General features: G+C 43.3%; 1 protein-coding gene across 1 annotated transcript in view; it reads right to left on the reverse strand.

Moving 5' to 3' along the window:
* Positions 1 to 13626, reverse strand: part of HGSNAT (heparan-alpha-glucosaminide N-acetyltransferase) — a 50181-nt gene extending 36555 nt beyond the window's left edge. Inside the window, exons 1-4 of the mRNA XM_036838668.1 lie at positions 13440 to 13626; positions 5774 to 5889; positions 2223 to 2359; positions 1884 to 2005 (exon numbers count right to left, since the gene is read on the reverse strand). Coding sequence (XP_036694563.1) covers positions 1884 to 2005; positions 2223 to 2359; positions 5774 to 5889; positions 13440 to 13626 — 562 coding nt within the window. The remainder of the gene's footprint in view (positions 1 to 1883; positions 2006 to 2222; positions 2360 to 5773; positions 5890 to 13439) is intronic.
* Positions 13627 to 14299: the final 673 nt, after the last annotated feature.

Raw genomic sequence — 14299 nt, forward strand, 5'->3', positions numbered from 1 at the left:
GAGACCTGATCACTAAATGCTCTGTGGGACCCTGGACACAAAACGGACACGAGGAGGACAACTGGAGAAATCTGAGAACTCCGCAGCTCAGTTAATAGCGCTGTGTGCGTGAAGTTCCTGGTTTCAATCACTGTACATGGAATCGCTGTACTGTGATTATACAGTTTAGGGGCTTAGGGGAAGCTGAGTGAAGGGTATATGGAAACCCTGTTTTGCAACGTTTCTGTGAGTCTAAAACTATTTCAAAATTAAAAGTTTCTTAAGAATGGACCTTTTGCTGTATAAGCACAATGTCATACAAAATTAATAATTCCCTGGCTAACACTGAGTCCATGTTCAAATTTTTCTAGTTGCCTCGAAAATGTGTGTTGTAGGCCATGTGTTCAAATCAGGATCCAAGCAAGGCTCGCATCTTGCCTGCATTGTTAACGTGCCTTAAGCTCCATGCATTGGTCCACAGCCACTGACTTGATTTACACGAGGCTGGCTCTCTCCTATCAGGGCATCTCATTCGAGGTCTAGATCTGCCAGGACCCCTCGCCTGGTGTCACTGAACTTGTTCCTCTATCCTCCGTGCGTTCTGTAAATGGGAAGTTAGCTGTAAAGCCTTGGCCGAGAAGTCCCACTTCTCTGGCAGGAACGCTTCGCAGGTGCTGTGTCTTTCCCACTATGTCCCATCAGGAGCACCTCCTGCTTCAGACCTTGTGCCCGACGCCCGCGTTCAGCTGGTGAAGGCCTGTCCCCTCCCGTGTAAAGTTCCCCTTTCATTAGATGGTTCCATCCACTCATGGCTTTTGCCTAAATCAATAACTTAAATGGGCGTTGCAAAATATTCTGCCACATTAGCTGGATTCCTTCTCTAAAGAACTTACCCTCATCATCTAGGACTATTTCGTTACCCTAAGATATAGTCAAAACAGGGAAGGCAGGAGAGATGGTCCTGCCTTTACCAGGATCATCAGTAAACACCAGGTGTCCTTGTTACCCTCAAAGGCAACCAAAATATTGTTTTTGTTGGGGGAGGGGGCCTTGTGCTTTTTAGCTTCATAGTGAACTCACTGGTTTTTGTATGTGCAACAGGTTTCCGTCAATTACATTCATTATTCTTCTAATGATTAAATCATCCCGCGTTGGCTCTTTCACATTGGCTCTTACCAGTGTTCTTCTGACAGTCTTCAACAGCGTCACTGTGAACAGTACTTACTGTTGGAACAGCCCCAGGGATTCCTGATACTATCTACTGGGGGCTTGGAGGGACAGATTTTCTCCAGTGGAGTTATTAGAGAATGAACAATCCCTCCTGAACCCAAGGGGACCTCTGGACAGTCAGAGACACATACAGGAAACACTGTACCCTAAATCCTAAAACAAAGAAAGACACCTGACAGTCAACTGTCTTATTTCTAGTTTCTTTCCACTGCATTAATTTTTTTGGCTTATTTATACTTCATAATACAGTAAATAACAACTATGAGAATATGTTGATACAACAAATAATTTTTTGTATGTCACATAATTTTTTCAGTCTACACCAATGACACAACAAATACATTACAAATATGCCACAACTAAGTGAGACAGACAACCTATAATCCAGGATTTAAATTACCCAAAATGTCGCAAACAGTACTCAAAAACTAAAACCGTTGAAAATGCAAATTTACCAAGAGGGACTTCCCTGGTGGTCCAGTGGCTGAGACTGCGTTCCCAGTGCAGGGGGCCCAGGTTCGATCCCTGGTCAGGCAACTAGATCCCACATGCTACAACTAAGACCTGGTCAGGCAACTAGATCCCACATGCTACAACTAAGACCTGGAGCAGCCAAATAAATAAATAAATAAATATTTTTAAAACATAAAAATCAACCAAGAGCATGTACGTACGAAGGTTACTGTCAACTGGCTTCTCATTAACGACCAGGTCACACACAATTTCATTGACTCCATCATGGGTGTGCTTTACCAAGAGAGAATAGTTTCCAAATTCTCCAAATTTGTATTCCAGCCTACAAAGATTAGGTAAAATGAAGAAACATCATTAGGTTAGGAAATAAGCAGTTGGATGTTGGTAATGTCACCCAGGCAGAGTGATAGGCATTCCTGGGTGCAGACCAGGGAAGACACAGAAAGATATTTTGAAAGAAGAAGCTAAAACCCAAACAGGAAAAAAATAGTAGAGAGAAAGTGCAGGTGTCAGTAGGTCACATCATAGCAGCTACGAACCTACAAACTTGCTTTTCCTCCACGGTGTCATTAAGCTGCAGGATGGATCCGTGCTGGGTGCTCACAGCCACGGCCTCAATGCTGGGCTCCCCGGGTTTCCTGCTCTGGGAGACGTCGACCAGGACCTGGAGCAGGCACTACACGATCCAAGCACAGGCCAGGTGTTAGGGGTTTGACAGTCTGTGGTTGTTGGGTATCCAACTGAAGACCTGAGATAATTTTTCCTTCATACTTATAGAAAACTTTTACACTTCAGTGATTTAGGTAAAATTTGCCTACATAACTAGGTGTTGCTATGGAACTACATAATCTTTATTCATAGGTAAATTCTTCACATAATTAACAAATACAGCATCCCTTTAATCTTGCATTCTACGGTTTTACTTAATATCATTTAACAAATAAACTTCCATGATTCTATCCAAGTTGCATATTTATAATTTGTAATGGTTGCATTATATTCCATCAAATACTATCGCTATGAATACTTAGGCTGCTTTCAAAGCTCGTTTTATCTTTTTGTATATAACTTATATAAATTATATTGTTTTGGAAGATATATAATTATATGATATATAATAATATAAATCTACTTATATTTATAATTTATATAAATTATATTGCTTTAAAAGATCTACACATGATGTTCTCATTCCTTTAAATTCTTTCCCTAAGACAAATTTCCAAAAATGAGATTACTGGATTAAAAAAATAATCATTTTAATGGTTCTTGTTACACGTGGCCAAATAGCACTCACAGAAGAAAAATTACAATAGATTTATTTCTCATCAGCCTTACCAGGACTTCATATCATTCTTCCTTTTGTTCAGGTACTAGGTGTTTATGATACCACAGCATTAAGATTACATTTTAAATTATAAGTAGATTAAATAATTCAATTTTCTTTTGCTCTTTTATGTTCCTTATGGTGTGAACCACCTGGTAGACACTCAATTCCCTCAAACAGAATCTTAGAAATCTGTCCTCGTACACCGTAACATTAAACTTCTAACTCTCTCAAACACTTCCCCACTCTAGTGCTTTCATCTTATTATGTTCTGTTGTTTTTAAAGTTTTACAGAGTCATACTACTCTGGTTTGTTATTTCTTCTATTGCTTCATGAGTTTAAAAATGTATTCTGCATTTTTTAGTATTTTTTTAATTTGTGGGTTTTTTTTTTTTTAACTTGAATCCACTTGGGTTATTTGATAGATGGTATCCCATAATTCTAAATACCTTTCCCATGGTTTTAGCTGTTAAATTCTTACGTAAATTAGATTCTACTTCTTATACTTCGTTTGGCCTGTTGGTCTTCATTTCTCTTTTTTGGCTATGTTCACGACCGTGCTCTGTGATACTTCTTATCTGGCACAGCAAGTCTCCGTACTGTCCGTTCTCCTTTTGGGCCATCCTCTGATTCTCTTGCACACTTATTTTTTTCATAGACATTTTGGAATTATTTTTATGCAGCTTCTATAAGGTATCCACAAGCAATTGTGTTGAATGTATAAACTAATTTGGGAAGTATTGCCATTTTTCCTACGTTTAGGTGTCACATCAGCGTGCATTGGCTATTTCTCCATTTAGCCTATAATTTTCCCATTAAAATTTTATCATTGTCCATATATACGACCTCTTACAGATTCTTCAAGATGAAAATATAAGTCATCATAAATCTCTCAATATGCCAACTTATTCTACCTGATAGTTTAAGATTTTTACACCCACATTAATTAGAAAGATTGACCTGCATTTTCTATCATGTCTTGGCTAGATTTTAAGATCAACACCCTGCAGAACGAATCAGATACCAAGCCATCATTTTTTTTATTGTTGTTATATTTAGGGTCAGTTAATATAGATTAAGAATTATTTATTATTTGAAAATGCAGGAAAAAATGACCTATTTTTAGGTAGAGAAATTCATTACAACTTTCCAGATTTCTTAAACAGTTGCTGATCTATTTATGTCCTCAATTTCTTAAGTCAATCTTCATATTATATTTTTTGAAGGAAATCAATCAATTTTTGTACTTTAAATTGATCAGTCTTAACTGTTCATTGGACCATAATTATTTTAATTTCTGTTGACATATAATTTCTAATTTTATTAATTTCCATTGTTCCCTTAAATGTATCAATAATTTATCAATTGTGACTTTTATTTATTTTTTAATTTTTTAAATTTTTATTGGAGTATTGTTGATTTACAATGTTGTGTTAGTTTCAGGTGTACAGCAAAGTCAATCAGCTATACGTATACATATATCCACTCTTTTTCTTTTTTTTGGATTCTTTTCCCATACAGGCCATTATTGAGTATGTGTGACTTTTATTTTAGAAAACCATCTCTTGGTTTTCCGATGACATTTATGTCTGTATTCTCTCTCCTATTAGTTTGTTTTTGTTATGCAGAGATATGAAATTGCAGAAAGTATAATCTCTGCCGTTTGTGTTTAGTCTCGTTTGACAACACATGATTGATGTTTTGTTAAATACATTACAGATATTTTTGAAGTTATCAATTTTTTCTACTTAATTTAAGGTCCTTTTAGGTCCCTCTTGTGATAAACCTTTTCTTGGTCTTGACCTACCTTTTTAATATTACCGATGTTGTGTTTCACTTAACTTTAAAGGAGGTGTCATGTACTGCTCCATCATCTTCTAGCTGATACCCACACTGGGGACTTTTTAAATTTGTTTTCTTTTTTAAAAAGCTATTTACACTAAACAGGTCACTATCCATTAAAATTCCTCCTCTGAAGGTGGTACATAGAAGCTCTTAATTTGGAAGTAAAGAGTATTTCATTTTACATGGAAGAATAGCCCTGTCCTGAAAAAGCAACAAGGTCTAGCATAGGAGCAACACCTTCAGATAAAATCCTTTATCGTCAGAAGGGCCTCGGCGTAAGCCTCCCGTGGCCCTCACCGCCCCGCCCTGCCCCCCGGTGTCTCACTCCTTCCTTCTCTGGTCCAGCAGGAGGGTTATGCAGTGGGCAGAGGAGTCAAATAAAACACGTCTATCACTTCAGGCTTCATAAGGGATCAAACTGAATGGACTCCAAAAGGGACTGTGACTATCCTGCTGAGACCCCATCCTAGGGCATCACCCCTCTGCAACTTGAACACCAGTGGTGTGGCTGCCCTGTCACACTCCAGGCCCCTGATTAATGGCTCTGAGGGCACAGGCTGTAAGAGGTGGCAGGAATGAGCAAGAGGCCCGGATCTGGTTTATGCTCTTATTGTGGGATGAAAGAATGCTTGTCGCATTAAAAAAAAAACGAAAAACAAAACAAACATGTCTCTCAATTTTGCTCATCACAGAAACTGGTCTGAAAAAGACGGGCAGGGAAAAGATAAAGAAAGGATGCTGCCCATTGCTAGGCACCCTCCGTGACGGAATTTCTTCTGAGTCTTTGTCCAGCCTGTTTGTTTCCTCACCCGTAAAGCTGAAGCTAACATGTGAAGGGCTTCAGGTCTGACAGCACTGGGGCCATATCAAACTAGCCCCAAAGCAAACACAACTGTGAGCAAGCACGTGGCACCTACATGATAACAGCGATCGAAATTCCAGTAGACGGTCAAGTTTGTCCCAGGCAGTTCATTATGGATGAGCAGCAAAGCCTGGTCCATCTTCAGCTCTAAGCGCCTTTTTTTCCCTAAGTCTGGTAAGGATTAGAAAAAGAAAAAGAAAAAGAAAAAGAAGGCACCTGAAAGATGTGTCAGAGACAAAGTGCATCAGAGTGGAAAGCGGCTTCCCAGGAGAGCTTCTCAAATGCCTGGGGTCTCTCGTCCCTTATGCCGTGTCCACACGGATGTGCACATGCACACACACACCCAGTTCCCTTCCACACACATGCCTCTACTACAAACGAGGATTCAATCAATACCATTCACATCTTACAGTCACCAAGTACTAAGGTATGAGGGGCACCGAGTTTGTCTCCACGCAACTTCTATTTGATAATGATGACAACCTCATGAGCTAGGTATTTTCTCCATCCTACGGATGAAGAAATTAAGGCTCACAAAAATTACATAACTGCCTATGGCCACAGAGTTTTTCAGTGAAATCACTGACGTGAACCCAATCTGCGTGATTCCGAAGCTCCAAGTTTCCTGGCCCACATCACTCAGCTCTGAGCTGGGATGGGCAGCTCTTAAAACCTGCAGGACCCCAGACTAGGGAGTCAGGACGCGCAGAACAGCAGTGTTCCTGGGGGATCTGCACGCCCTTTACAGTCGGAGAAGCTCTGCCTGATATCACTTTTGTTTGGAGTTCTGCACCTCCTGGTTTCCATGGCAGACGTGAGGCGGGGAAGGAGAGAGGGTAAGTCTGAAGGGCAGAAAGAGCCACTGCTCCATATTCCCTGGGCTTAGAGCTCATCACTTTACCAGATGTTCTTAGGGTCCCATAAGGATGATGCATCTTCTACCTTTCAGTCTGCCAATTTGGTAGGAAAACAGTGAACTATTATTGGCTAAAGTTAAAGCAAAGTGTTTCATCCAGATCAACTGGGCCATTTATATCTGTTATATTATATGAAAGAGAAATTACCATCTAGCTTCTAGGCAAAAGAAAAACAGGGAAACTTTCTTTAATTTTTTATTTTATATTGGAGTATAGTTGATTTACAATGTTGTGTTAGTTTCAGGTGTAGAGCAAAGTGATTCCATTATACATATACATATATCCATTCTCTTTTTAAATTAATTAATTAATTAATTTGGTTGCACCAGGTCTTAGTTGCGGCAAGTGGCCTCCTTAGTTGCAGCTCGCCAGCTCTGTAGTTGCAGCACGTGGGCTCCTTAGCTGCGGCAGGCGGGCTCCTTAGTTGTGGCATGCAAACTCTTAGTTGCAGCATGCATGTGGGATCTAGCTCCCTGACCAGGGATCAAACCCAGGCCCCCTGCATTGGGAGCAGAGTCTTATCCACTGCGCTTCCAGGGAAGTCCCCATATATCCATTCTTTTTCAGATTCTTTTCCCATATAGGTTATTACAGAATACTGAGTAGAGTCCCCTGTGCTATACAGTAGGGCCTTGTTAATTACCTATTATATATACATATATATAGTGGTGTGTATATGTTAATCCCAAACTCCTAATTTATTCCTCCCCCTCCCACATTTCCCCTTTGGTAACCATAAGTTTGTTTTCAAAGTTTGTGAGTTTATTTGTTTTGTAAAAAAGTTCATTTGTATCATTTATTTTTAGATTCCACATATAAGTGATATCATATGATATTTGTCTTTTTTTTTTTTTTTTAATTAATTTATTTATGGCTGTGTTGGGTCTTCATTTCTGTGCGAGGGCTTTCTCCAGTTGCGGCGAGCGGGGGCCACTCTTCATCGCGGTGCGCGGGCCTCTCACCGTCGCGGCCTCTCCCATTGCGGAGCACAGGCTCCAGACGCGCAGGCTCAGTAGTTGCGGCTCACGGGCTTAGTTGCTCCGCGGCATGTGGGATCCTCCCGGACCAGGGCTCGAACCCGTGTCCCCTGCATTGGCAGGCAGATTCTCAACCACTGCGCCACCAGGGAAGCCCTGATATTTGTCTTTGACTTAATTCACTTAGTATGATAATCTCTAGCTGCATCCATGTTGATGCAAATGGCATTATTTCATTCTTTTTTATGGCTAAGTAATATTCCATTGCATATATGTACCACATCTTCTTTATCCATTCCTCTGTCGATGGACATTTAGGTTGCTTCCATGTCCTGGCTATTGTTAATAGTGCTGCAGTGAACACTGGGGTGCATGTGTCTTTTCAAATTATGGTTTTTTCCAGATATATGCCCAGTAGTGGGATTGCTGGGTCATATGGTAATTCTATTCTTAGTTTTTTAAGGAACCTCCATACTGTTCTCCACAGTGGTTGTACCAATTTACATTCCCACCAACAGTGTAAGGGTTAAGGGAAACTATGTAATAACACAACCAGAAAGGTAATAATCTAGCCTCTTATATTTTGTAATGTGAAAGCTTAATTCAGGGCTCCCCAGTACCTCATCTGGTTAATTCAGAAAATTCTTCACTGCAGCCAGCCTAAATCCCTCATTTTTAGCGTTTATCCTAATTTACCCTTATTTAGCTCTCAGTGAAGACAAAACACAGAGTATATAACTTTTAATAATCTACTGAAGCTTTTTTTCCCCTCCAGGCTAAACAAAGCTTCATCAGTCACTTTTTCTGTTCTTTCGTCGCCCTATGGCGAGGGGCCAGTGGAAGCAGCGTTCGAGACCGGGAGTATAACATGGTGGGTTAAGTGTGTGGACTCCACGTTGGGCCAACTTGAATCTGGACCCCACCCTGCCTCAGTGTCCTCATCAATAAATTAGGGATCATAACAGTGTGTGCTTCGGAGGATTGCTGGGGAGGCTAAAATTGATAACACAAGCAAAGTGCTTGACACAGAACCTCAAACAAAGTAAGTGTTCGACAAATGATGATTATAATGATCTGGGCCACATCCAACCAATGCAGGGGACAACACGGGCTTCGTCAGAATCAGGAACATGTGGTTAACTATTTTGAAAAGTTGTTTCTTCTCTTTTCATTTAACCTTATTTCCAATTTCCCCCCATTCCCCTTTCTTCCAATTATAAGAAATGATGCTATATCCTATATAAAAATGGCGCTATAGACATCTGAAAATCAACATGCTCTCTTTTCAACATAGTTCCTTAAGAATGAACTTCCAGGAGTGAAATTTTCAACCAAAAATAGCTTTTTAAATAGTTTTTGATATGTTTAGCCAAATTCCTCTCCTAATTTAGCTGTGCCGGTTTATAAAGACGACTGTGGTGTTCATTGGCTCCCAGGTGACACAGAAAACGACACACTTACTGTGCTCCAGGTCCCAACAGCCTCGTGAAACAGCTGCTGGTGTCTCCAGCCTCCGGATGAGGTATGGGAGGCCTGGAGAGGTCACCCACCAGACTGACCCACCACTCTGGCCAGCACCTAACCTCTATGCTCCCAGTCTCCTGAGACTAAGCAGATCTGTTCCCTAGCAGCTGGGCCAGTTTAATTTTTTCCCCTTGCTTTTTGGCCTGATGTATAGAAAATATAAACTCCTTATTATTTTAGTTCTGAACTAACAATGATCAAGTTTGAACATGTTTTCCAAATGTTGACTATCAGTACTTTCCTTTCCTGTGAAATGTTGGAATGTTTATTTAACCACTTAGCCCCTGTGATATTAAATCCTTTGTCATACTTGTCATAATGTTTTCAAGTATTTCTCTTTTTCATTTCCCTTGTTCAGGTTTGAGAGCTTCCATTTGCAAATTTATAGTCACTAGCTGTTGACCTTTTCCTCCGTAATTGTTCTATACAGCATCATCCCTTCGGAGCTGTAGTAACTACTGTTTTTATTCATACTTCTATGAGTCTTCAGTGGTGGGTGGAATATGGTTCTTATTTCATGCTTAATTTTTCCATGTGAATTTCAGACTTTGAAAGCTCTTAATTGTCATCAATATTATTATTATTTTTTTTTTTTCATCAATATTATTTTATATAAGGTTGTATGAAGGGTTAATGCTAGCTGAACATCAGAATTACCTGGCAAGGTAAAAAAAAACACAAAACCAGACTTCCCTGGTGATGCAATGGTTAAGAATCTGCCTGCCAATGCAGGGGACATAGGTTCGAGCCCTGGTCCAGGAAGATCCCACATGCCGCGAAGCAACTAAGCCCGTGCGCCACAACTGCTGAGTCTGCGCTCTAGAGCCCGGGAGCCACAACTACTGAGCCCACATGCCACAACTACTGAAGCCCCTGTGCCTAGAGTCTGTGCTCCACAACAAGAGAAACCACCGCAATGAGAAGCCCACACATTGCAATGAAGAGTAGCCCCCGCTCGCTGCAACTAGACAAAGCCCGCATGCAGCAACAAAGACCCAACACGGCCAAAAATAAAATATAAATAAATAAATAAAATAATAACATAAACAAATAAATAATAAATAATTTTAAAATAAAACAAAACAAAAAAATACCAATGCCCTGGCTCCACCCCAGACCTATTAAATCAGAATCTCTGCCCAACCAGTATGATTTATTTTTTGTATTTTTTAAATTGAGGTATAGCTGATTTATTAGCTATATTATATTAGTTTAATATATTAAACTGATAATATATTAAACTGATAATATATTAGTTTCAGGTGTACTACATAGTGATTCAAAATCTTTATAGATTATACTCCATTTAAAGTTACTATAAAATATTGGCCATATTCCTCATGCTATACAATATAGCCTTGTAGTTTATTTATTCTATACATAGTAGTTTGTATCTCTTAATCCTCTACCCTTGTTCTTGCCCCTCCCCCTTTCCTTTCCCCACTGGTAACCACTAGTTTGTTCTCTATATCTGTGAGTCTATTTCTGTTTTGTTATATTCATTCATTTTATTTTTAGATTCCACATATAAATTACAACATACAGTATTTGCCTTTCTCTGACTTATTTCACTTAGCCTAATACCCTCTAGTTCCATCCATGTTGCTGCAAATGGCATTATTTCAGTCTTTTTCATGGCTAAGTAATATTCCGTTGTATATATATACCACATCTTCTTTATCCATTCATCTGTTGATGGACACTTAGGTTGCTTGCATATCTTGGCTATTGTAAATAGTGCTGCTATGAACATTGGGTGCACGTATCTTTTTGAATTAATGTTTTCGTTTTCTTCAGTTATATACCCAGGAGTGGAATTGGGGATCATATGGCAGTTCTATTTTTAGTTTTTTGAGGAACCTACACACTGTTCTCCATAGTGGCTGCACCAATTTACATTCCCACCAACAGTGTAGGAGGGTTCCCTTTTCTCCACACCCTCATCAACACTTATTATCCTCCCCAAAACAACAGCAACAGACACTGTGAGTGTAAGGCCAGGGGATTCTGACACCTTTGTACCTTTTTGCATTATTTGAGCATTTTTAAAAAAAACCAGTGAGTCTGTGGGATTAGCATATGCAAACTATTATATATAGAATGGATAAGCAACAAGGTCTTACTATAGAGCACAGGGAACTATATTCAGTATCCTGTGATAAACCACAATGTAAAAGAATATGAAAAAGAACGTATATATACGTATAACTGAATCATTTTGCCATACAGCAGAAATTAACACATTATAAATCAGCTATAGTTCAATACAATAAATTTTTTAAAAACCCAGTGAGTCTGTAGTCTGTATCACTCACACACACACACACACACACACACACAAACACAAAGGACGAAATTCCTAAGCCATCCAATATGACGCCGAAATTGAAACTGATGCTCCGTTTCTAGAAAAAGCTGCCAACAGCTGAACTTACAAATACCAGGGCAGGGACTTCCCTCGTGGCGCAGTGGTTAAGACTCTGTGCTCCCAATGCAGGGGGCCCGGGGTTCGATTCCTGGTCAGATCCCACATGCATGCTGCAACTAAGAGTTTGCATGCCACAACTAAGGAGCTCGCCTGCTGCAACTCGCCCAGTGCAACCAAATAAACAAATAAATTTTTTTTAAAAAAAAAAGAAATACCAGGGCAGCCTCAAGGAGCATTACATACAACAGACAATTCCCTCTTCCTGTCTACAATGTCTTGGTGAGGAAATAAACCAACCAAAGTCACGTTTCAATAGTGCCCAAGTAACTGTACTGCTCGCATATTAGGCTTTTACTTCATTTCCAAATATTTAATTTCTGGTTCTAGCTCCCTGCTCGTAAGTGTCTTTGCTGAGCATATTTTCAAAGACATAGTCTACTTAACTTTTTTTTTTTTCTTTTCAAGTAAACTTGAGTACATAAATCATATAAAGGTGGAGTTCTTAGTAGGAATCTGTCCCGCCCAAAGTTGGCCTCCAGGTGGCACTAAAAGCCTGGCTGACCTGGCAACACTGCTCTGTGAAGGTTCTGGAGTGGATGGCTTCAGAACGCTACTAGTACGTTCTCCCTCACTACACAGAATCACTGCTTAGAAACTTACCTTTTTCCTAAAATAATTATCATTATTAACGGATGCTAAAGCACAAAAATAGAGCGTTGTACGGGATCTGTCCCTGACAAGTTGTGACAGGGCAGATTATGTAACCCCTTGAGGTCTGTTCCTCGATTATAAAAGGGAGGGAGTGACGAGACTGAGCTCGGGGGCGGGGGAGACACTGTATTAAACATAATCAGCCAAGATGCTTTTTCAAAATTGATTTTGTCTTCTCCCTACAACATTTTGATTGAGGAGGAGGGGCAGTTTGAACCACATACGCTGACACCAAAACCCCCGCGTTCTGATACAAAGGTGATGGGATGAAGGGAGCAGAGGCAAGTGGCCCCCAGCTACCCAGGTGATAAGGAGACCTTCCCCAACACTGACCGAACCGGGTTTGCTGCCCTTCGCTGATCCCACCACCTCCGACCACAGCATCCCCTGGGGAGGGGCTTGGGACTGAGATCTTCTAGGGCCCTGGGTCCTCGTCCAAAGGGTCTAGCAGGAGGCCCTGGAATTCGCCTTTTTTTTTCCACTTCCCTGGCGAGCTCGGAGACCAGGCAAGCTGGGGAAACGCTCGCTGAGCCGAGGTTCAGCTCTCCTCTCCTCCCTGCCGGACATGCGCACCGTCCCCGCCGAGCCCTCCCGGGCCGTCGACCTCGTCCGGGGTCCCCCTGCAGACCGCGGCCGCGGCGCTCCGCCCATCATCATGGAAGCGGAACCACCCAGCGGGCCAGGGAGGCTCGCTCGAGATCCGACCCCGCGCCTCGGCCGCCGGCTCCCGCGCCCGCCGCCTCCCGCGCGCTCCCGCTGCGCCCCTGGCCCGGGCCGCGGTGACCCCGGAGCCCAGCGCAGCCAACCAGGCCTCTCCGTCCCGCCGCGCACGGGGCTGCGCACTCGGGCCGCGGCTCCGGCGGGTCCCCCGCAACCCCTCCGTGCGGCGGACGGAGGGGGGCGCCTGCCCGGCTCCGATCAGCTTTGCATTCGGGGGCGACAGGTCTCCGGGTCAAAGGCACTCCCTGAAGCCCGAGGAGCGCCGCTCCCGCCTTCCTGCGTCCTCCCGCGGGTCGGCCTTCTGCACGAGACCCGGCCCCGCCACGACAGCGCGGCGGAAACGACACGCGAGTTCCGGGCGCTGCTCCTCCCGAGCTGTCCCGCGCGCCGCCCCGGGGAGGGGACAGTCGCCGCCCCGCGGGCCCGGCCGGAGGGCGCACTCACCTGGCGTCGGGGAGCCGCCGGGGGCCAGCAGTGCGGCGCTCAACACGGACGCGGCCAGCAGCAGCGCGGCCAGCGCCCGGCCCGCGCCCCCCGCCCTGCTCATGCCGCCCGCTGCTCCCGCGCCGCCTCCGCCGCCACGCTCCTGGTACCCGCGTTGCTCGGCCGCAAACGGCCGCTCTCCCGTCATCCCCCGGCGCTCGGTCCCGGGGGCGGTGCGCGAGCCACCGCGGGGGCGGAGCGGGGGGCGGAGAGGGGGGCGGGTCTTCCGGTGGAGGTGGGGGTCACCGCGCCCGGAGCAGCTGCGCAGGGTTTTGGTTTTTTTTTTTGTCCTGGGAGAGACGCATCGCGTCGTGAAAAGAGGGCCCCGCAGGCCCCGAGCCGCCGCTCCGCGGTCCCTCACCACCCGCTGAGCGACATTCCGCTGAATCCCTGCGTCCAGCCATTCGCCATACAAACGGGTGTTAGTGTCCTCTGTCCACTGCTCTGAGTCCCAGCCCCCAAGGCGTTTGCTATCCAGAGGGAGAGTTGCGACATAAAAGCCATAAAAGCCACCGTGTGTTAGCACCACTTGGAAGAGCTGGTTGCCAGTCCCGGATGAAGTTAAAGGCGCGCAGGCACGATGACCCCGCGGTTACACTCCTAGCTTTGCGCCGGGGGAAACTATCATACGTATGAAGGGCAGATCCAGTCATGCTTGAGGCAGAGTGGTTTGAAACTGCAAAAACCTGTAAATGATCTAAATGTCCATCAGTGGAGAAAATGGATGAATTGTGGTGTAATGCATACAGCAGTAGAAATGATCTAGACTTACCTGTGTCCACACGGATGAATCTCAAAAATAAGGCTGAGGGGGAAATGCA

Source organism: Balaenoptera musculus, chromosome 21 (assembly GCF_009873245.2).
Source record: "Balaenoptera musculus isolate JJ_BM4_2016_0621 chromosome 21, mBalMus1.pri.v3, whole genome shotgun sequence".
Taxonomy (NCBI): domain Eukaryota; kingdom Metazoa; phylum Chordata; class Mammalia; order Artiodactyla; family Balaenopteridae; genus Balaenoptera; species Balaenoptera musculus.